This window comes from Acanthaster planci, linkage group LG12 (genome assembly GCF_054643075.1).
Source record: "Acanthaster planci isolate LZ-2023a linkage group LG12, COTS_SCS, whole genome shotgun sequence".
In the NCBI taxonomy this organism is placed as follows: domain Eukaryota; kingdom Metazoa; phylum Echinodermata; class Asteroidea; order Valvatida; family Acanthasteridae; genus Acanthaster; species Acanthaster planci.
Window position 1 is genome coordinate 1,010,667 of NC_141788.1, and position 23,318 is coordinate 1,033,984.

Here is a 23,318-nt window from a genome sequence, read left to right on the forward strand (position 1 = left end):
GGTCCTTTACTTTGTAGTATTTTCTCAGAAACATCCTTCAAGAATCTTTTACCGACTTAATTTTGCGCATTTGAGAATCTTATTTGTCAAACTGAACTTGTATGAGGGCGTTTGATTGAAGTTATCATAAGCGATTATGTAAATGTTGCACGGTTACCTTATGCATATGCATTGCGGGTCGACACCCCTGGCAACCATTGTTTACTTTCACAGTACACGCATGCAACACATATACCGTACCACACAGAATTCGTACAGTTCAGTCTAGTTGAGTCCGGGCCATTTACATGATTTAGGTGTACGGTGTTGTCGTTTTGGTAGCTCTGGAAGTCTGCACTTAATTTATTGGGACAGAATTAATATTTGGCAACCAGATATGGCCCAGGCTGCAGGACAGAAGACAAAAGAGAAGGAACCAATCAACATCGTTCACCAAAATGCCATCCTCTGTGAGACGATTCAGAAAGAGAATAAAACTCAGAAGTTGTACACCAACTACAGTATTAACCCGTTCAAGAAAAGTAAGTCCACTCCGTCTCTGTTTTTTTTATCGAGGATTTGACTCCTCGCCTTCAGTCCTTGATTTAATCTTATTTAGTGCAAGTGTTGCATATATTTGAAGTGCGGCTTCATTTTCCTGGGTTTTGTTTGTTAAACATGTTTCAACAATATGCCAGCAACTACGTAGGCCTAGGCCATGTTTGACAAATGGAGAGAGGGAAGTTCTAGTTGCTAAGAACATAAGTAAGAGCAAGGCCCTTTTCACTTGTGTTGTTCCTTAACCTTAGCTTCCATTTTACACTTCATGTATTGTGGTTCACCTTCACATTTTTTTATATATTTGCTTGGCGATGCTCTGAGTGTAGTGTAGCTTCGTTTGTGAAGTCTGATTCCATTATTCCATTTTTTGACGGTTTTCACCGCGTAATATTGTTCCTTTTCCTCTATACAGTGTACACATTGACAGGGAAGCCCAACTCATTACACGATTCAGCTGATGGAGAGGAAGATGGTAAGATGACAGACAAGTCTATTGGCTCTGCGTGCAAACTGGCTCTCTGTACAGTAGCTAATCACAAAGCCCTCATGGCTGGCTGGCTGGCTGTGTCCAAACATTGTGGCTGCGGCTTGTATTAAGTTGTAGTACTTGTACCCTATATGGAAGACACTGCCTAGCAGCCACAGTCACTTTGAAGCTTTGGTTTGTTGCCTTCTGAGCCATAAGCAGTTGATATGACACGTCAAGATAAGCCAGTAAACTCCCTGAAATTTAGGCAGTCTATTAACAAGGAAGGTTCAGGCCCTTAAATTCAGGAACTGGATGACAATTAACAGCCAAGCGCAAGTAAACAAAGACCATTGGTTAACTTGGGTTATGTTCGATTAACCACTGCTCAATTTTACCTGTTACTCAAGGTTGATTTTGCCTGGTAACCTATGCTTAACAGGCAGATTCAACCTTGGTTAACAGATGATCGCTGATTTTATTATATTTTTGGTAACACTGACGTGCTTGTGCCTGGATGCTAATATTAGAGTGTGGGCACCCCCTGTTGAGTGATTGTATCGATTCACAGTTCTGGTTCCCTTCCGCACATTGTGCAATGTTTGGCTATAAATAATCAGCATTTAATGTGCAACCAACCCCATTTGACTTCAACTGAAGAGTTAACTTCACTAGTCCAGTTTTTGGCCACATTTTCCCCTGTGAAAATTCGAACAGCTCGGTTTGAATTCTGACCGTAAAAACCATTTAACTTAAAGGTGTGTGTGAAATCATATTAAAATTGGAGGATTTATGACTGTTAGGGATCTATAGAACGCTTCCAGTGACCTGCCATATGCATTCCTATTCCAGATCATTTTCTCCGAATCATCAAGCGTTCTTACCAAGAGCCGGTGAAGAAGTTTGAATTCCCACAAACAGAAGCTCAAGAAGTCGGATGGTACTACACACCTCTGGTAAACTGCCTTTCAAAACATAGTCAGATCTGAACATACCAAAGCTTTTTTGACCAATTTCCTTTTTATGAATTTTCTGTGTTTAAATGGTTCTTGTCTGGATGGTCCAACATTTCAGCCCCACTAGATCTTTCTTGAAGGCAATTTTCATGAGAAGGGATTGCGGCTCAAGTTACTCATTACCTTGCAAGCCTGGTACATCTTGGCCATTACCCAAGTGTGGCACCGGTGCTTAATTTGGGTTGGGTCACTCAGAATCCATTCATTCAGGATCTACTTTGAGCTTTGGACAGAGCTTGATGTTCAGATTGAAGGAGTTTTATTGAAGTGCACACTGCTATGATCTATTGCAAAGTGTAAGATTTTGTGTGAATTCTGTATTTGTCTTTTGTCTATCTCAGCTACCTCAGGATCGAGAGGATCGCAGGCTGCACTTCCCAAGACAGAACTCTGAGATCACCAAATACATGGATGCAGCGTGGAGACAAAAGGAACAGCAGGAAAACCTGCAATAACTCTTTAGACAATCAAATGCCTCCTTTGAAAACTTTGAATTTAAGAGTACTGTTTCCAAAGCTCCATCATCTCAACATCTGGAGCGTGTGACTTCATTTCATGTATGTGTACACGTGAATACACGTGCACAGTGCATCATCTCCTACATAAGCACAGCACATTGCGACACTGGAGTTCTACTACAAACACGTGGGCGCCAGATGGCCTAGATTATGTAGCTACCATATTCTGTAAACTGCTGGACTGTGAAAACGATACGTCAGTGCCATTGGTTATAGTGATGGAGTCGTTAAACATCAGCAATCATGAGAAACCTCAGCTTAAGTCTTTGGATTTATTTGGGGGGAGTTGTGGAACCCCGAGCTCCGATTTCCAAATTTACATCCCTTGATCAACTGACAGCAGTGCTGAGAATTCTAAGATTTGGGATTTACGTTTGCTTTAGGAAACACCAATCTCTCCTTTGTTGTGATGTACAAGTAGGGGGAGTCTTTCAATCACAGAATAACATGACTGAATGCATTTCCGATCCAGTAATCCCCGCCCACTGCACACATGGGCACTTGTCACATGGCTTTCTCCAAAGGCACACTACATATTCCAGGTGCACACATCGTATTTGTGTGCCGGCATGTTAGACTTTTGTGCCACGTCAGACATACATCACCACTGTGATTGGTCAGAAAACAACGGGGTGGGGCTTAATGGATTGGCTTATTCTATTGTCGAGTCATGTTAAAGCTTTAGGGTACATGCATTAGTGCCTTCAATATAAGAGTGTTCAGTTAATGGTTTTAGTTGCCTATTTGTAAAGTTTTGTAAATAAAAGAAGTGAATTGGTTCCGCAATTGCTGTTTTTGGTCTCGGACTATAAAAAACCAAGTCAAGTTTGAGTTGGGGCGGGGAACAGTTATAAGGTAAAAGGAAGATGGCCCTACTGTGCCCAGGAAATATCAATTCAACATTGAATTTAACTTCTCCAAAAATGTTCAGTTACATGAATATGAGCAAATAAGGAAATTTCTGAAAATTGATAATTAAGGAATTTTAATTGGCAACATATATTGAGAAATTAATTTAACATCAATCCTCTTACTTTCAGGGGTTATGATATATCTCCAAACCTGATGACCTGGGGGTCATACTCTGGACAAGTTGACGGCACAGGCTCATTCGGGGTACCAAAACGACTCCCTCTTCACTGAAATTGAGTTATACCCCCAAGCAAATTTTTCACAAAGAAAAAACAAACAGAACCATGAGACAAATTAGTACTTTAAAATCTAAAGGAATTTAAGAAGTCACTATTTAAACATCCTTTCTGCTCCAAACATCATGAAGAATCAGTCCACATCCAGTAATGGCCTGCCATAGCTATGGCTGTCCACAGTCAGCACGTGTCGGCATACTTAGAAACCGTGAAGGCCAAAACCTAGGCTTGCTGTAAACCGAGGATGTGACCCTCAGATTAAGAATTACTGGAGGGGAGTCCAGGTCAGAGTTCAACCTTTTGAGTTCATCACTCTTGAGGGTAGTCATCTTGGACACTCCTGGTCTATGGTTCAACAACCTCCTCACTTTTTCCTGCGTGACTTGGCCTGCTGCCTACGTGCCTTTCCGAGACGCTTCATCTGTTTCTTGCGCTGTACCTGATACTTTTTACCCGGCTGTAGAATTGATTTTAAAAAATATGAAAAAAGTTATCAGAATTTATAATTCCATTCCTTGTAACCAAGTCCAGACTTCCATGATTCTTGACTCTGGAGTGAAGTTCATATACAGTTTAACCTCATTAATAAAAGCACTGTTAATAATGACATTCTGCTTTTAACATGCAAATTTTTGGGTCCCAATCCTTAGTTTTGCAAGATCTAGATTAAATGTGCTTCAATTCACTTAATAATTGGGAACAGCTTATCTTGTTCACATTGGTCAAACTTGGACCCAACCTTTGGATTTCACACCAATGATGTTCTCAAAGCAACAGTAAAAATCCCAGTTACGAAACCAAATGGCAAGATTTGAAGGAAATGCTTAAGCTAAGGCAAACACTTTTACCTTCCATGAAACTTGTGTGCAAAACGCTAAACCTTTCTTGCAAAAAACTAAACCCAATTGCAGTGTTAGATTACAAGCAGATTTCTGAATAAAACGGAGGTCAATAATGAAACTTTACTAGATAATCCACTTTGAGTAGAAGTACCCCCTCATTGGTTGAAAAGAGCCAGGTTGGTCGGGAATGTTCATTTGTTGATGGTGATGCGACTGTAATGCATGCATTTCATAGTCATTTGTGAACTAGCAAAGGAGCCTCCATTGCTAAGAAAACTGCGCCCTCTCTTGGCCCAGCTCAAGGCTCACCAGGATACTGGCTTCAACTTGAGGTTAAATTGACTGTTAAGAACACGTCACTGGTACCTTGAATAAGCTGGCTCCCTGATCTCTGATTCGCAATGATGTTTGTCCTCGGCTTTCGTCGTAAGCGCTTTCCTTTGTGTTTCTCTTGGATCCTCTCTTCTTCCCACCTTCTCCAAACTTCTCATCTCTGTATTGTCGCTTTTTTCCTTTTCTAAAATGCAAAAACAAGAAAGTGAGAATATGGAAAGGGGTACCTGTTAAATTAGACTCATGAACCTGCATTACCATCCTGTGATTCTGGATTTCTGAAATGCAATTAAAAAACAAATTTTTTACAAGTTGTTTGCTCTTATAATACCGTTTTTGTCAACAGTTTTGTATCCAATCATTAATGATGCTTAAAATGCTTACCCAAAAACAAACCAAAGTGGGCAAAGACTAGATTATGTATCCGTTTGAAAAAGTAAACAATCTAGATAACTCATAGAACAAAGAAGTCTCATTATAAGCACTGAGATTGGCTTCTTTACCCAAATTTGTTGACAGTCTTTTCATCAGGAACTCCTCGTTTGCTAGTTTGTCTGTTTCCCGGCTTTCGATCGAGATCTTCCAAGATGTCAAGGGCATCTTTCTTGCCTGTTTGGAAAGGGAGTTAAAAGTCAAGACAAATATATACAACTGAGGTACTGGCTTTGGAAGGTTCATCTGATGCCAGCTTTGATACATAATGACTTTGCCCCTTAGCAGAATACTTTGCTGTAATCTTTTGCACTGCACGCAATAACAAACCGAGTTTTGTGTCTTGGGTTTCGGCAAAACTTTTGCAAAATTTGGAGCCGATTCACTCAGCTTGGGAGTATTCAAGGCGGGTTCTGACAGAGGGATTCCTCTCAACCAGAAGAAAAAGAGGGACGAAGTATGCCTGAGCTATGAGTGCTCACTGCGCACTGGACATCGTTTAAGATTCCCCCAAAAATCCGCTTGCGTTCTAGTGAATTTAAATTAAACTCCTGATTCTAAGTTACCTCGTCTGAACTTCTTCACAGATTCCATCAATTCTTTCTTCTCTTTCTGTCTCTTCAGGAGCACCTCATGTTGGACCTTGATAAAAACAATGTCAAACCATCATCATGAGACATAAACAGTACCAAAACTTATTTACCTTTACCAGAATACTTATGTTACAAACATGTAAAATTCACCGGCCTATGTTGTCACTGCAGCATAGCCATCAACACCTTTACAAAAATGAAGGAAAAAGAACAAGAATCTATCCCTTTTCCAAAACCCTTTTCTCCAAGAAACACAAATAAATGCAGATTAAGCCTTGAAATATTTAAATACAGATTTCCTCACCTTTTTGCCAAACTTTTTGAGTTCTCGTAATTTCTTGGCCTTTTCAGATCTTTCTATGGACAGCTGCCTGCCTATGAGCCTCTTCCGAACCTGCAAACAAAGATTTTCCAATTAAAATTTTTAATGAGCATGAAGTCTCCAGCTTTTGAGGCAAAACAGCACTTGTAGAAGGCAAATTATCTCCAGGAATCCTAAACCTCAGAAAAATTGATAAATCAAATAGGATTCACTTTCGTAAAAATTAACTCAAAATAATTGAAAATCTCATACACTTGTAGTCAAAAATATTGAAATGTAAGCAGGAAGTCCACAATTACACCTACATAGTGCTGTCATTATGAAGTGAATATCATCACTTCATAATACGGTGTAGCTTGACGTGTTACATGTATACTGCTCAAAGCCTAATCCAAGTAAACAAGTTACCTTTCTCATGTGTTCATCTGACTTGGCCATCTCAGCAAAGTAATCCTCCGGTCTCTTTGTGCAAAAGCCAAGCTTTTGTAGTCGAGGAACAGCTTCCAAGACTGCCGCTTGGCCCTGTCGATAACTGACAAGACAGAAAACGTCCAGTAAGACGATGGTGACAGATCAGAAGGTTTGGATCTTGACAAAAAATCTTCAGGAACACCAGTCTTAACATGCTTGACCTTTCCAGTTTCAAGCCCAGCTTGAACTTACAATTTCATCTCTCGCTTGAAGTCATTGTGTACGTCATCGGCTGAAGTTGCTCTCTTCAACTCCTCTTGCTCCTCTTCCTCCTCATCTGCTGCTCTTTTCCCGACCTCCTCGTTAACGATGTCAAGCCTCTCAACCCATGGAAGATCCTGTTGGAGCTCTGCCAAGGCTTCTGTTATCCCCACCTGAGACCAAGGGAATATGGGAATGAGAACTTCAAAATATTTATGGGTTACTATTGACATCCATTTCTAAAAGTTCTAAATGACTCAAGTTTATGAACTCCAAACTGGTTTTTAAATTAATTAGTTGTTTCTGGACAAATCCATTCTGCTTGCAATCTCCAATTTGACCTCCCTTGTTTGAAACAATCTTTCAAAACCATGAAGTAGAGAGATAAGGCGATTGGCAGGTGGCAGAATGATTGAAAAATTGAGAAGTAAGATTGTGCGGCTGCACAAAGATCGAGTGATTGCGTATATTGACTGACTGCAAACAACATTTATAGGCCTAAATTTTCCATCCTTACCACATCATTGATGCATTTTTTCGGTCCATGAGTTACAACATTTAGTCCAGGCTTCAGGTACCCTTTAGCGAATGCTTTCTGTAACTGAAAAGCGAAACACAAACACAAGGTCACATTGAATCCCACCACAGGTCTACATGTAACTGGCGATCCCTCCGCTGCTCGATGTGATAAATAAGTAAATAAATAAATGTTAACATGTATCTATGACAAGCGCAATCTTTATTCTTGCAAAACTTATTATAGGCCTACTCCCTATCCTAGGAATGGAATTTATTCAAAGGTAAATCAACTCAGGATGGAGTGCAATAAATTTGTGCAAGTTTGGAGATTGCGCAGAATATCTATTTTTTGGAAAGGTTTTCGTCATCTTTTTAAGTTTACACATAGCCTCATAGGTCTAAATCAAATCCTTTCAAATCATATCACAATCAGTGAAAATCATGACAATAATGTCATTGAATGACATGTATTGTCTTGCAGTTGACACTTTAAGATTCAATGTAACACTCCAGAGTTACCTCCATCGGCATTATATCCAAACCTAGGGACTTTGATGAGAAAACAGCAGAACTTAGGCCATTAGAATGAAAGTTTTAGATTTGCAGCCACCACCGGCATACTCCAAAAACACCACGCCAAAAAAATTCAATATTTACCAAATTTTCATTATTTACACAAAAAGGCTATCAAAAACATTTCGAATCCTAAATCACAAAGCAGCAGTAAAAGGGTATAAAATGCACATACCCAGGTGCCTATGTATACTTACCCACTACACAAACGATTAAATTCTCTGATAGGCATGACGGCCTAGTTGACAATGATCGGTGTACATTATGTACATACTATGATAGACTCATACTTAGGCCGTTTACAAATACTGGACCTAGGCTCCGTCTCAGGCTTGAACTGTTTTTGTGGACTATTTTGTAAGCACAATTGTAAGTCTGATACTATAGTGCCACAAAACATGATTAAGTAAGATGCAAAAGAGCCAAACATTGCGGTTTTTCATTTTAGTTAACGCTTCAGGCCCACAATCAGGGATTTGATTTCCTATATGAAGCCTGAGACGGAGACGAAGTTGAGTATTGGCAAATGGCCTTAGTCAGATTGTACATGTAGGCCCTATCATGCCTATACGCACTGCTGTGGGCATGCGCTGTGCACAGCCACTACGCACACCATCTTGCAAAAAATAGATAATGAATAATGAAAAATGCCGGGACGCATACCTAAAACTTTCATTCTCATGGCCTGAAAAGAAGCACGAATTTGACGAAATACCACGACTAGTTAAAGAATGATCCCGGCACGGTAGTAATGGCCAAATGGCATAGTTTACCATGTTGACGACGTCCCTCATAAGTTGAATACCAACTTGAAATTAAATCTTCAAATTAGCCGAATTTATATTGAAAAATATTACCTCGGTGTCTGAATTTTCGCTTTCTTCTCCTGAACTGGAGTTATAGTCGTCTGAATCGGCTTCTCCCACGTGTTTGGTTGGCAATTTCGCCAGCATGGAAGCCGCCATCTTGCATATCTACGACTGTTTAATGAAAGCACAGAGCATGCAAGTTTAAGCGAAATTAACGACCGAAGAGGGCGCACTTCTAAAATCATAATGGAGCTCTACGAAAAGTCACAGACTTAGTCTGGATGAAGTTTGTGTAGTTACCTTCGACGGTGTCGCGTGACCATTTTCAAGGGGGGGGGGTACCATCATCATTGAGTGTAATGGTAGTCTGATCCTCCTGAGCTGCACTTTTTTTTTTATACTGTCCCCTTCTTTGCCCCTCCTTTTCCATTTTCGCCGAGAGCAATTATGATTTTGCCGAAAAAACTCTGACCAATGGACTGGTGTCACAGTTAATGCCCTAAAGATTTTTTCACTGGAGGATGTGTTTGCATCAATATGTTTTTTACCAAAATGGCCCAAGGGTATAAATGGTGAGGTCGGCATAAATACCTGTGGTGCGGAACGTACCCTTGAAAGAAGAGAATCCAGTAAGCCAGGGATACCAAGCCCCCCCCGGCCCGCCCACTGACATACCATCATTCACAAAAATTGTTCGAATTCTGCGAACAAAAGCTGCTCGGATATTCAAAGAAACCTCTGGATGCCAATGCAAATAAAGTGGGCGGTCGCACGCAAATTTCTTTTCTTCTGCCAAGTGACATGCATGTGTTTGTCCAATCAAATTAGCTAGTTTGACAGACCAAAGTCACTCGGACCCCGTCTGACCAATAAAACAAGGTATGTGACATCTCTTTTTCATAATTATTAATTCCTGGAAAATAGGGCCTTGTTATGACTAAAAAAAAAGGGAGTCCATCTCGAGAAAAAAGTAATGGCGTTTTTATTTTTGTTAAAGGAATAAATAAGAAAAATATTAAAGTGGCATAAGAATTACAGACAGAAGAGACTGTGAACAACGTCAGTGCGGAGAAATATTTCTTGGTACTCCGTCTGATATACGTAGTACAAAAAGACGACCGTTTCACTTCTTTTTTGTTACGCTGCTGGGTTCAACAGGAAAGGAGATGCAGCATTCATTCAATGTGCCAAATTACCCTCGGAGGAGACTTCAAATGTACTGGCGGTCTGATTCACCTTTACCGCCGGACCTGAATTAACGTAAAATTTCCCGAACTTTCGTCGACGATACTGGGAAATAATGTCGCGACTCGCGAGATGAAATTCTTCGGAATGTGGTTTTTGGACTGTGCTTATTGTGGACAATGTCGAATGATCTGAATGATGATTTTGAACCAGTGGGACGTATAAGGCACAGGCAAGCACTGTGGTAAGTTTGCTTTCATAGAAGAAACCGACCTACGTATGCGGAGTTACACACCTCTAACAGAAACGTTCAGTCGCACGGTAAAGATGGAAATCATTTTCTATAACGTTAGTCGTGTCTTCAGCCAATTAACAGCTTTATTTTCGGTCAAAAGGTATTGTAGCTCGAAACAAGTTGCTTGTTGAAGGGGGTGTGTTTTAGGGTTACGCTATAGACTGGCTGAAGAAAGGTGCGTTTTCTTTTCAGCCGTCCCCTTTAGTTTGACAAAAACGCTGCCCAAATCGAAGTGAACGCCGCCACCCAAATACTGGCAATACTAACAACAAATTTCAACTTTGTTGGGTGCAAACGAGCAATGAAACAGATTTGTACGAATAGTGTAATTTGCTTATGAATGAAACTTGCACGCGCTTTATTCGCATGAGTGGGCGTGGCCCAGAGTCTGCCTTCACAAAACTTGAAAGGCGAGGAATGCATCCAGGTGCAACGTGCTGGTTCAACTCGTCAACAACTCGTGGAGGAACAAGATTTAATCTGCAGAGTTTTACAGATTCACTTGAGTAGGTTCCATTGAATCTTTAAAAGGTGATTTCACAAATAGAACTTGGATCCATTCTCGTTTCGATTTTCATTGGAGGAAAGAGACAGCGGCGGGACTGCTGTCCGGTTAAATTGATGTATAAATTTGCAAAGATGGAAGGACAATGGCGGGTCTGTTGTCTGATGGAAATAATGTATAAATCTCCAAAGATGGAAGGACGATGGCGGGTCTGTTGTCCGGTTCAAATGATGTAATAATTTGCAAATATGGAAGGTCAATGGCGGGCCTGTTGTCCAGTTGAAATGATGTAATAATTTTCAAAGATGGAAGGACAATGGCGGGTCTGTTGTCCGGTTCAAATGATGTAATAATTTGCAAAGATGAAGGGACAATGGCGGGTCTGTTGTCCGGTTCAAATGATGTAATAATTTGCAAAGATGAAGGGACAATGGCGGGTCTGTTGTCCGGTTCAAATGATGTAATAATTTGCAAAGATGAAGGGACAATGGCGGGTCTGTTGTCCGGTTCAAATGATGTAATAATTTGCAAATATGGAAGGTCAATGGCGGGCCTGTTGTCCAGTTGAAATGATGTAATAATTTTCAAAGATGGAAGGACAATGGCGGGTCTGTTGTCCAGTTGAAATGATGTAATAATTTGCAAAGATGGAAGGACAATGGCGGGTCTGTTGTCCAGTTGAAATGATGTAATAATTTGCAAAGATGAAGGGACAATGGCGGGTCTGTTGTCTGGTTCAAATGATGTAATAATTTGCAAAGATGAAGGGACAATGGCGGGTCTGTTGTCCGGTTCAAATGATGTAATAATTTGCAAAGATGAAGGGACAATGGCGGGTCTGTTGTCCGGTTCAAATGATGTAATAATTTGCAAAGATGAAGGGACAATGGCGGGTCTGTTGTCCGGTTCAAATGATGTAATAATTTGCAAAGATGGAAGGACAATGGCGGGTCTGTTGTCCAGTTGAAATGATGTATAAATCTCCAAAGATGGAAGGACGATGGCGGGCCTGTTGTCCAATTAATATAATGTATAAATCTCCAAAGATGAAGGGACAATGGCGGGTCTGTTGTCCGGTTCAAATGATGTAATAATTTGCAAAGATGAAGGGACAATGGCGGGTCTGTTGTCCGGTTCAAATGATGTAATAATTTGCAAAGATGAAGGGACAATGGCGGGTCTGTTGTCCGGTTCAAATGATGTAATAATTTGCAAAGATGGAAGGACAATGGCGGGTCTGTTGTCCAGTTGAAATGATGTATAAATCTCCAAAGATGGAAGGACGATGGCGGGCCTGTTGTCCAATTAATATAATGTATAAATCTCCAAAGATGGAAGGACAATGGCGGGTCTGTTGTCCAGTTGAAATGATGTAATAATCTCCAAAGATGGAAGGACAATGGCGGGTCTGTTGTCCAGTTGAAATGATGTAATAATCTCCAAAGATGAAGGGACAATGGCGGGTCTGTTGTCCAGTTGAAATGATGTAATAATCTCCAAAGATGGAAGGACAATGGCGGGTCTGTTGTCTGGTTCAAATGATGTAATAATTTTCAAAGATGGAAGGACAATGGCGGGTCTGTTGTCCGGTTCAAATGATGTAATAATTTTCAAAGATGGAAGGACAATGGCGGGTCTGTTGTCAAGTTGAAATGATGTAATAATTTTCAAAGATGGAAGGACAATGGCGGGTCTGTTGTCAAGTTGAAATGATGTAATAATTTTCAAAGATGGAAGGACAATGGCGGGTCTGTTGTCAAGTTGAAATGATGTAATAATTTGCAAAGATGGAAGGACAATGGCGGGTCTGTTGTCAAGTTGAAATGATGTAATAATTTGCAAAGATGAAGGGACAATGGCGGGTCTGTTGTCTGGTTCAAATGATGTAATAATTTGCAAAGATGAAGGGACAATGGCGGGTCTGTTGTCTGGTTCAAATGATGTAATAATTTGCAAAGATGGATGGACAATGGCGGGTCTGTTGTCCGGTTCAAATGATGTAATAATTTTCAAAGACGGAAGGACAATGGCGGGTCTGTTGTCAAGTGGAAATGATGTAATAATTTTCAAAGACGGAAGGACAATGGCGGGTCTGTTGTCAAGTGGAAATGATGTAATAATTTTCATAGATGGAAGGACAATGGCGGGTCTGTTGTCAAGTGGAAATGATGTAATAATTTTCATAGATGGAAGGACAATGGCGGGTCTGTTGTCTGGTCGGACTCGATCATTAGCCTTTTCACAAATTGTTACCGACTTCATCCCATGATATCAAAATTGAAACACCAAGCAGTTCCACCCCTTTATCTTTGAAAAAAGTGGCAAGTAGATCCACATCGCCCCTACACCATCACTAAGTCGTTAAACGATTTTATTCTGTCATTCTTTTTTGAAATAAGAATTGCAAAGCAATATCGAGTGCCATATCCTCGTCAAACCTCGTCGTGCAACCAAACGGCGGTTACGTTTCACTCGGTTATTTTCAATCAAACGGCCACATCTTAAGAAAATTAACTTGGAATTCGTTATCGTGAAAATAAAAAACGAGGGTATTCTAGCCGCTATTTAAATTAAATGTGGGGGGGTCTCGTTCAGCAATTTTGACGGCCACGTTTTGCTCAGCCATTTTGAATAATACGAGCGATTTCTTGTGTCGTGCGTTCTCGAATATTCCGCTTAGCAATCGTCTTCAAATTCAAAATAATCAGGGCGAATTCACCTGCTATCTTCAAAAAAATAAATCCTTAAAACGATCCACGCTGACGTCTGCGTAAAAAATCTAGAATTTCATTACGTTCTCCTCTAAACGACGAAGCGCGTTCTTCCCGTTTTTCAACTTGCCATCTGCAAAAAAATTAACGATTAACATCAAACTTCGAAAAAAGGCCAAAATGATTAAATCGCTTGGAAAGAAAAGTGAAAGCTAGTCGACTCCATTGTTTCTCGAAATAAAACGTAATAAAAACGGATTGATCGCATCGCACAATCTTCGACAAAGCTACGAGGGTATTCTGCGTTTCAAGTACTCATTTTACTGTGCGTTCCACCAGGTAAATGTTAAAAAAAAACCGTTAAGCGATCGCCGTCAAATAAAACTTTATTGGTACGATTAATTTTCTGTCAGCGAAAACAACTATCAAACGATCTACAGCGTCTTATTCGCAAAAAATAAAAAAAATCGGGTTGAATTGATCTGCTATCTTTGAAAATTCCGTCAGATGATCCATGCCGATATCGTCCAAAAAAGGTTTTAAGAAAGAAAAAAAAAATCATCGATATGACACGGGTATTCCTCCCGTCCTTTAGAATGACCTGGCTGAATAAGGTCTTCGGTGTAAACGAGCGCTAGTATGACGTGTGCGTTTTACTGTCATTTCGAGTGAAACAGCGAGATCCACTGCTTCATTATCGAAAAACTCGCAAAGCGATCGTCAGCGAAAAAGTTCCACCCGCCATCTTTTGTTATCGTTTGACTCGCTATCCTCGATAAAATCCCTCAAAACAATCTACGCTGAAATCTAAAGAAAAACCCCAAATCACAAAGTGGTTCTACCACGTTCTGTTGTCGTTCGACCTGCTTTCCTCGCAAAAAACCCTCAAAAGATCTAAGCTGAACTCTAAAGAAACCCAAATCACAAAGTGGTTCTACCACGTCCTGTTATCGTTCGACCTGCTTTCCTCGATAAAATCCCTCAAAAGATCTACGCTGAAATCTAATGAAAAACCCCAAATCACAAAGCGGTTCTACCACGTTCTGTTGTCGTTCAACCTGCTTTCCTCGAAAAAATATTGCAAAAGATCTACGCTGAAATCTAAAGAAAAACCCCAAATCACAAAGCAGTTCTACTACGTTCTGTTATCGTTGGACCTGCTTTCCTCGAAAAAATATTTCAAGAGATCTAAGCTGAACTCTAAAGAAACCCAAATCACAAAGTGGTTCTACCACGTCCTGTTATCTTTGGACCTGCTCTACTTGAAAAATACTTCAAAAGATCTACGCTGAAATCTAAAGAAAAACCCAAAATCACGAACCAGTTCTACCACGTCCTGTTATCGCTCTACCTGCTATCCTCGATAACATCGCTCCAAAGATCTACGCTGAAATCTAAAGAAAAACCCAAAATCATGAACCGGTTCTACCACGTCCTGTTATCGTTTGACATGCTTTCGTCGAAAAAATATTTCAAAAGATCTAACCTGAAATCTTAAGAAAAACACCAAATCACAAAGCGGTTCTACCACGTCCTGTTGTCGTTCGACCTGCTTTCGTCGAAAAAATATTTCAAAAGATCTACGCTGAAATCTAAAGAAAAACCCCAAATCACAAAGCGGTTCTACTATGTTCTGTTATCGTTTGACTCGCTATCGTCCATAAATTCCCTCAAAACATCTACGCTGAAATCTAAAGAAAAACCCCAAATTACAAAGTGGTTCTACCACATTCTGTAATCGTTCGACCTGCTTTCCTTGAAAAATATTTCAAAAGATCTACGGTGAAATCTAAAGAAAAAACCCAAATTACAAAGTGGTTCTACCACATTCTTTAATCGTTCGACCTGCTTTCCTTGAAAAATATTTCAAAATATCTACTCTGAAATCTAAAAACCCCAAATCACAAAGTGGTTCTACCACATTCTTTAATCGTTCGACCTGCTTTCCTTGAAAAAATTATTTCAAAAGATCTCGCTGAAATGTAAAGAAACCTAAATCACAAAGCGGTTCTACCACGTTTTGTTATCGTTCGACCTCGCTATCCTCGATAACATCGCTCCAAAGATCTATGCTGAAATCTAATGAAAAACCCCAAATCACAAAGCGGTTCTAGCACGTTTTGTTATCGTTCAACCTGCTTTCCTCGCAAAAAACCCTCAAAAGATCTATGCTGAAATCTAAAGAAAAATTCCAAATCACAAAGCGGTTCTACCACGTTCTGTTATCGTTGGACCTGCTCTACTTGAAAAATACTTCAAAAGATCTACGCTGAAATCTAAAGAAAAACCCAAAATCACGAACCGGTTCTACCACGTCCTGTTATCGTTCTACCTGCTATCCTCGATAACATCGCTCCAAAGATCTACGCTGAAATCTAAAGAAAAACCCAAAATCATGAACCGGTTCTACCACGTCCTGTTATCGTTTGACCTGCTTTCGTCGAAAAAATATTTCAAAAGATCTAACCTGAAATCTTAAGAAAAACACCAAATCACAAAGCGGTTCTACCACGTCCTGTTATCGTTCGACCTGCTTTCGTCAAAAAATATTTCAAAAGATCTAACCTAAAATCTAAAGAAAAACCCCGAATCACAAAGTGGTTCTACCACGTTCTGTTATCGTTCGACCTGCTATCCTCGATAAAATCCCTCAAAAGATCTACGCTGAAATCTAATGAAAAACCTTAAATCACAAAGCGGTTCTAGCACGTTCTGTTGTCGTTCAACCTGCTTTCCTCGAAAAAAATATTTCAAAAGATCTAACCTGAAATCTAAAGAAAACCCCAAATCACAAAGCGGTTCTACCACGTTCTGTTGTCGTTCGACCTGCTTTCTCGAAAAAATATTTCAAAAGATCTACGCTGAAATCTAAAGAACCCCAAATCACAAAGCGGTTCTACCACGTTCTGTTGTCGTTCGACCTGCTTTCTCGACAAAATATTTCAAAAGATCTACGCTGAAATCTAAAGAAAACCCCAAATCACAAAGCGATTCTACTACGTTCTGTTATCGTTCTACCTGCTATCCTCGATAACATCGCTCCAAAGTTCTACGCTGAAATCTAAAACCCCAAATCACAAAGCGGTTCTACCACGTTCTGTTGTCGTTCGACCTGCTTTCTCGAAAAAATATTTCAAAAGATTTACGCTGAAATGTAAAGAAAACCCCAAATCACAAAGTGGTTCTACCACGTTCTGTTCAAAAATTTAAAAATCTATTAAGAAAACGACATGGGTATTCCGATCGGTTTTCTTAAAATATGAACGAGGCCCCTGTGTAAATACGATGTTATTTTTTACTCTGTCATTTTCAGTAAATCATTGCGTTCCACAGCATCATTTTTGAAAAATCCGCTAAGCGGTCGTCATAACATAAAATTCGATTATACGATTCTACCCTGGCGTCTATGTATTCGAAAAAAATAATAATCAGACCAACCTGACCAGCCATCTTCAAAAATCTGTCAGACGATCCCCACTGACACCTTCGAAAAATTCCGTTCCGAAAAAAATATCTATCGATATAAAATCCACAAAATGACTCTTAACGCTATATGTGGGAAAAAAGGGAAATAAATCACCAAGTTCCACCACATCGTTTTCGAAAAATCCGCAAAGCGATCGTCAAGAAATAAATCTGAATGATACAATTTGTCGTCATGTTCAAACAAAAAAGTTAGGACGACTCGACCTGCCCGCTGGACGATCCACGCTGATATCTTCAAAAAACTGCTCCAAATAATAAAATCTATTGACATTACGAAAAGGTATTCCTCCCGTTCTTTAAAAGAGTTCATCAAGCGTACCATTCTAAGAAATAAAATAATAATATTCTTCGAAATAAAACATCAATGTGTTTGCATTGCACCATCTTCGACAATACGACGAGGGTATTCTACATGTCCTTAAAATTACTGGGTGTGATATTGTCATATTTGGCCAATATGACGGTTTAGGTTTAAGTCAATTTCTATTAAACGAGCGAGTTCAGCGTTATCCTCGAAAAATCCACAAAGCCATCACCATTGAATTAAAAATAATCGGTCGATTGGATGTCATACTTGAAAAAGAAATCTTCGAAGGTATTGCACTCGCTATTCCATTCCACCGTCTACCAAAATACTGTCAAATTGTGTATACAAGCTCCGACAAAACGAGTGTAATCTTTAATGGTACGTATATTAAAATGATTGTGTTGAACGAGGTGCGGTCTACTCAATACACGATTACCGTGTCATTCATCTTCCGAAAAAACCCCAAAAGGGATCATCTGTACATTAGAAATAATCAGGGCGATTCGCCCTACCATCTTCTAAAAAATGATTCAAACGATCCACCAAGTCATCTTCCGTAACTCGCAAGGCGATTCCGCGACGTTCTGCGGCGAGGGTGTTTCTTTTAAAAATTTCTGAAAAATGCGCAAAGTGATCTTCATCAAATAAAATGATTCGGTGCGATTCGACCTGTTGTCTTCAAAAGTACTCATAAAATGATCCCTGTCCCCTTCGAAAATGATTCAAATCGGTATCGTTAAAAAAGAAAAGGGAAAGCATGTTATCTTCGAAAACTACGTAAAACGATCCTTGTCAAATTAAAAATCAATCGATTCGACCTGCCATCTTCGGAAAAAAGTCACCAAACGATCCCCTTTAATATTCGAAAAAAAGTCTGTGGAGGGATTCCATTCGCTATTCTCCATTGAATTGTAAACAATTCCACCCCTTCGTCTTCCGGAAAAAATCGAAATGGCAAGGGTATAATGTTTTATTGGCTTGAATATAGTCGTCATATATGACAAATATGACAACATCCCACTGGGAAGAAAATTGTGTGACGCCTTTGCATGCGCCTATATCCATTTCCGTATACGCTTTTCGTATACGACAATATGGCTCATGTTTGAGCTTTGTTGATAAGTTGCGTTACGTTTAAAAGTTACATTTTTAATAGACTAATGTGAGCTCTGGTGAAGTTACCAGTATCCGCTGCACAAGTATATTCAGTGTGGTGATGTTGATGTTTCGTGGGTGCTTTCCCCAGATACGCTCAGTTTCCCTTGTCCAAGTTATAGCCCTGCTTGTCTAACAGTCCTTGTAAATCGTGACTGAAATCATCTGCTAGTATCGTAAGTCACGTGAATGGTTCCTTCGCTTGTGAAAATGTTCATTCACTAAGTAAGTCCGATCCTCAAAGATCGGCAACTTATTCACAAATGGACAGAAATTATACTGTGAGTCAGTTGGCATTGTGGTCTGACGACTGTACTGACGACGTCACACTTAAATTTGTTTACACACGTGCAGTCATCGGTTCTCTTGTGGATGTATAAAAAGTGGGATGCGTGGCGAGAAACACTTGGTATTACATCATACCTTGCCAGTTTATTCGAATGGTCTTACCAGCTCTGCTGGTGTCTTGCTCTCCGACGCATACGGTATACCGCGCTGGCCATGGTTAGCCGCGACAGTGCTTCAAGTTGTCTCGTAGGCTTCAAAACGACGATGGTGTTGCCTGCAGCCCTTTAAAAATTTGAAAACCACAATTTATAAACGATTGGTATTATCTGGTTATTGTAGAATAAGTTGCTTTAGTTATGAAAATAGCAAGGCCTAGGTAGGAAGTAACGTAATTAGTTTGGCCTATATTTATAACATTGACTCTTGATACCCGGGTGACGTGACAGACGTGTTCTTGTAAGAAATCACAGCCACATTTACTACCATGGCCAGCAAAGGCCGAGTATTTTTCTTTTTATCTTGACAGAATGAGACGCAGTCAATGACTATCTTTCCACCCGTGTGCCTTGCTTGATAAGGAAAAGCCTCTCAAGAAGGACCTATTCAACTGGACGATCAGGAGCGAGGAGCGATTGCAACCAGGAAGAACTGGAAGAGGACTTTGACCCAATTTGATGAGTTTGTCATCTTAACATCTGAAAGGCAAGTTGACAGTACATCTTTAAAATCTTCATTTTAGAAGTCCCATTCTGTGCAGCTCTTCAATTTTAGCACTGTATTAGAAATGTTCTATATCCAGATATTCATTTCTCTCCCTCCTTCCATTCTTTCCTGAATGAAGACTGGGATTGCAGCTGGAAGATCGTCTCCACTTCCAACATGACGAGGATTAATGACTTGTCACAGAATTCCACTTGCTGTTCATTCTATTGGGCCCTTCAAGGTATGCCAAGGTATTCCTGTTTTATATTTCCCCTTCCCAATGCCCCAGAGTGGACAAGTCACTTCCGTGCTCCTTTTAAAATGGTTTTTGAAGATGCTCAAGTGATATTTCTCTTTCTCAATTAGTGAGATTTTCCCTTCATCTAAAGAGTCCAGTGAATGGCGTCCTTTGTATCTGAATGTGGCAATTTACTGTCTTCTGTGTCGAAGTTTAAACCTTGTCCTACCTTGCGGATTTCAACTTCAGTCTGCTTTAAGTGTCTTTATGTCCGATTTCTTTGAATGGAGATAAAAACCGACAAAAGGGTCCAGAGTTTCCTTTAACTTCGTGGTCGACATTTCAGACGCCTTGTTTTCAGAACAGGGAAACGCAAAAGTTTTTATTTAGCAGCCTTCTGTGTTGTTTATTCCTGTTTCTCAGCCTGAAACGATAAATTGAATTATTTCCAACTCTGTCATCCACGCAGCTCGTTATTGAAGCCAGCGACACCAGTGACACCAGTGGACGAACACGGAGTAGCTCCAACCCATCGAGTGGTCTTTTTGCCCTCAAGACAATCTTCAAGCTTCGGCGTTGGGCCAGTACAGAGAGGGCCCCCCAGGATAGCCAGTATTGGTTTTTTTAGAGGACCCAAAAATTAATTTAAAAATTCCGAACAGTTTCTTCAAAAAGCCTGTAAACTGCTGACCCTGCTGAACTGTCTAGATGCAGTGTTTGAGATAATAGAGTATCTAACCAACTTTGTTTAGAGTGTAAATTATACCTCCTTTAAATAATTATATACAATTTCCTTTGTTAGTTTTGAATCTTTCCAAACTAGCGAATAGTTCATCATACTAGTTTTCCGTCTTGGAATAGTTTCAAGTCAACAAATTATTTGCCAAAATCCACATCACTGCATCATATCGGTAGGGGAGCTCGACCATTCATTAAACTGTAATAAACGCGGGGGGGGGGATTTTCAGAGTATCCCCCAACGTTCTCATCTGGTTTTTACTCAATGACTGGATGAGAGAGGGGAACGTAATAGGTTTAAAGGGACCCTTGTGAAGCCATTAAAACTGCACTCTTGTATTTCGGATCAACCTTAGTCTCAATTTCGAACAGTTTTGAAGGACTGATGTTAGTAGGCCTATTGCTTTGCAAAAGACTGTTCATTTTCGACCATTTTGAATTGAAAGTGGGGCTTAATTTTTCATTTTTGGAACCTAAGATTAAAAATAACACCATTGGAAATAAACGTTAACGAATTAATACCAGTTGTAAATTTTGAATAATTTAATTTAATAATTTTAATAATTTCTTATAAATTATATCTAAACGTTTTAAGCCATATTTAGAGAACTGAAAATGAGCTCCGGGCAAAAAATAGTCTGGCTATTTAGGCCAGATAACACTGGATATGATCGAAAATGGCTTCCGTGGGAACAAGGTCCGAGTTAAAAATACTAATGATGGACAGTGATAAACACGGAATAATTAACAGTAATAAACGAGTATTGTTAAAACAAATTGTGAGGGCATGGGTTTATTCAAGGGCGGATCCGGAAACCAAAACTGCAGGGGACTTTGTTGGGGGGGGGGTTTCATGTAACCTATCGCCTCTAGTTGTGTGGCTCTATTTTGGGTTCTTTACACGCTTTTTGAAGGAATTTTAAAAATAAAATAGACCCAAAAAATTGCCTATAATAAAAATAAATCCTTGGGGGAATTGCTTCATTGCCCTCCTCCCGATCCGCCCTTTATTTGTCTGTTTGGATGTGTGATCGTTTGCTGCTGATCGTGAGATAAGAAAATGTAATCGAATCCAAACGAAATGAGACAGCTATTAGCCTAAGGACACACGTCATGTTCTAGCTATCCTACAGTTTTGAGACATGTAATTAGATGGTTATTATGACATGTTTCGGCCATGTTAGCTGCTATTTGTTAACAAAACTTGTAAACAATAAAGGTATAATAATTGCTGTCTCATTTCGTGTGATTCTGGCGACATTAAAAGGAAAACCGCCAAGTGAACCGAATTGGGAAGGATTTGTCAATTTAATCAGCAATTTGGGAAATATCCTTTTACATGTGTCTGAAAACTCAAATCTGGCATCATCCCAACTCCAGGAAAAAATTCAAGTGCGGTTGTGCCTAAGAATTTTTGCATTCAGCATAATGAGGTGCAGGAAATCGACTGAACTATCGTGAAGGCCATCTAATGGGTTCCTGTTATATGCTATATTTCTGACAATACGAGACGATTGCTTTTTGCCAATGCAGTAAGAGCCGTCTTACTCTTCTCCGGTATTTTGGTCATCACGGGGGAAATCTCCAGTCCGAAACGAGTTGTTTGAAGATTCTAAAGATTCAAAACTACATGTTGGTCCACCCTTTACCTATGTTTATATTAATTACTGAAACGCACCTTAGTCTCAGAATTTGCATATCAAATTAAATGGCAAACCACGTGACTAAATTTTCAACTTGAAGATGCAGGGGTTGCTGATATTCACACTTTCGAACTTAAAGTTGAAAGTTCAATGTCTGTAAGAATAGGACCATTTAGCACTGACACTAATCGTCGTCAGAATTGGTCTGTGCCGCCCCGTCCCCCCCTCACCCTGCCATCTATGGAAGTTGAGTCTTAGCAAAGGTTGATAAAGAACCAACAGGTACCAACGGGATCCGATGGGGAAGGCAAGAGGATACCACCGAATCGACCAGAGGTACAGTCCTTGCGAAGAATCGTTCCAAGATATCTAGGCCTATGGTCCGAGAGCGGGACCAAGAGGGGGCGCCAGTTTCCCAGCAACGGGGGCTCCTGTAATTCAAGGAGCGTAAAAACAGCGTAAAATCAGCATTGCTCAGGGCCCAATAACATGCAAGCCAACATCCCTGAGATTTCTGAAACAAAAATGAAATTCTTGTCCGGTCACTATTATTTCAATTTCTTCTCAATTTTTTGTGGGTTAACCAATTACATTTTTCAAAGTATTCCCATAAAACAAAATCACCCCCAAAACTGATTTTTCTGAAGTCTGATTGCAGCCATTTTTCAAGTGGCAACCCTCAACCTTCTCGGGCACTTAGGACCATTTTTCAACCGTAGTTTTTAGCCATTCTGCTTTCATGAGAAAGCTCAAAGACGCAGGGATTGATCCTGGCAAGGATTTACACAATCTCACCATTTTGGGGGCCAAACGATCTCCTTTTTCCAAAGATGCTGTGGAAGTGGGCACCTTTAATGCTAATAAGCTGGCCAGAAATTCTCACTTGAATTAGTGGTCTGCACCCTTAGTGGGAACTGCACTTCGGTGGTTCTCATAGCTGTGAAATGCATGCCTTACGGTCGCGTCAGTACTAGTAAAATGAAAACTCCCGTCAATGGCTATATATAGCAATATGGCTCTTTTCAATCGATGAGGGAGTGTGCTTTTGCTCAAGGCTTCAATACTCCACATTAAAACTATTAGGCATCTATTTCTGCTTAATTGCACTGTAAACTGCTCTAAACATTTTGTTGTCCGTGCTTCTCCAGACAACATAGAGCGCTGTTGTTATGACGTCATTCTCGGAGGACATCATTCAGTTTAGAAAATTTCTGTTAGACTTATAAACTCACAGTTTTCTTGTGACAAAGGGCGGCCCATTGGCTTAATAACACTTTCACAA

The 23,318-nt window shown here is 40.0% G+C and overlaps 2 protein-coding genes and 1 long non-coding RNA gene across 4 annotated transcripts; 2 read left to right on the plus strand and 1 right to left on the minus strand.

The window, feature by feature from the left end:
- Positions 1-217: 217 nt before the first annotated feature.
- fam183a (family with sequence similarity 183 member A) lies at positions 218-3,326 on the plus strand. Its single transcript, XM_022241544.2, has 4 exons — positions 218-521; positions 953-1,012; positions 1,859-1,962; positions 2,364-3,326. Exons 1-4 carry the CDS (start codon positions 377-379, stop codon positions 2,475-2,477), a joined length of 423 nt encoding a protein of 140 aa, XP_022097236.2. The 5' UTR covers positions 218-376; the 3' UTR covers positions 2,478-3,326.
- ebna1bp2 (EBNA1 binding protein 2) lies at positions 2,799-8,954 on the minus strand. Its single transcript, XM_022241542.2, has 9 exons — positions 8,832-8,954; positions 7,400-7,483; positions 6,874-7,055; positions 6,619-6,742; positions 6,193-6,282; positions 5,862-5,937; positions 5,367-5,472; positions 4,897-5,047; positions 2,799-4,145 (listed from the first exon to the last, which is right to left on the minus strand). Exons 1-9 carry the CDS (start codon positions 8,937-8,939, stop codon positions 4,053-4,055), a joined length of 1,014 nt encoding a protein of 337 aa, XP_022097234.2. The 5' UTR covers positions 8,940-8,954; the 3' UTR covers positions 2,799-4,052.
- A 923-nt stretch (positions 8,955-9,877) lies between these two features.
- On the plus strand, positions 9,878-21,672 carry LOC147797048 (uncharacterized). Of its 2 annotated transcripts, XR_015427394.1 has the most exons (4): positions 9,878-10,212; positions 19,242-19,417; positions 19,557-19,658; positions 20,125-21,672. It is a non-coding gene; the product is annotated as an uncharacterized LOC147797048 (long non-coding RNA). The 2 variants fall into 2 exon arrangements; XR_015427393.1 differs by lacking the exon at positions 9,878-10,212 and having other exon boundaries at positions 15,374-19,417.
- Positions 21,673-23,318: the final 1,646 nt, after the last annotated feature.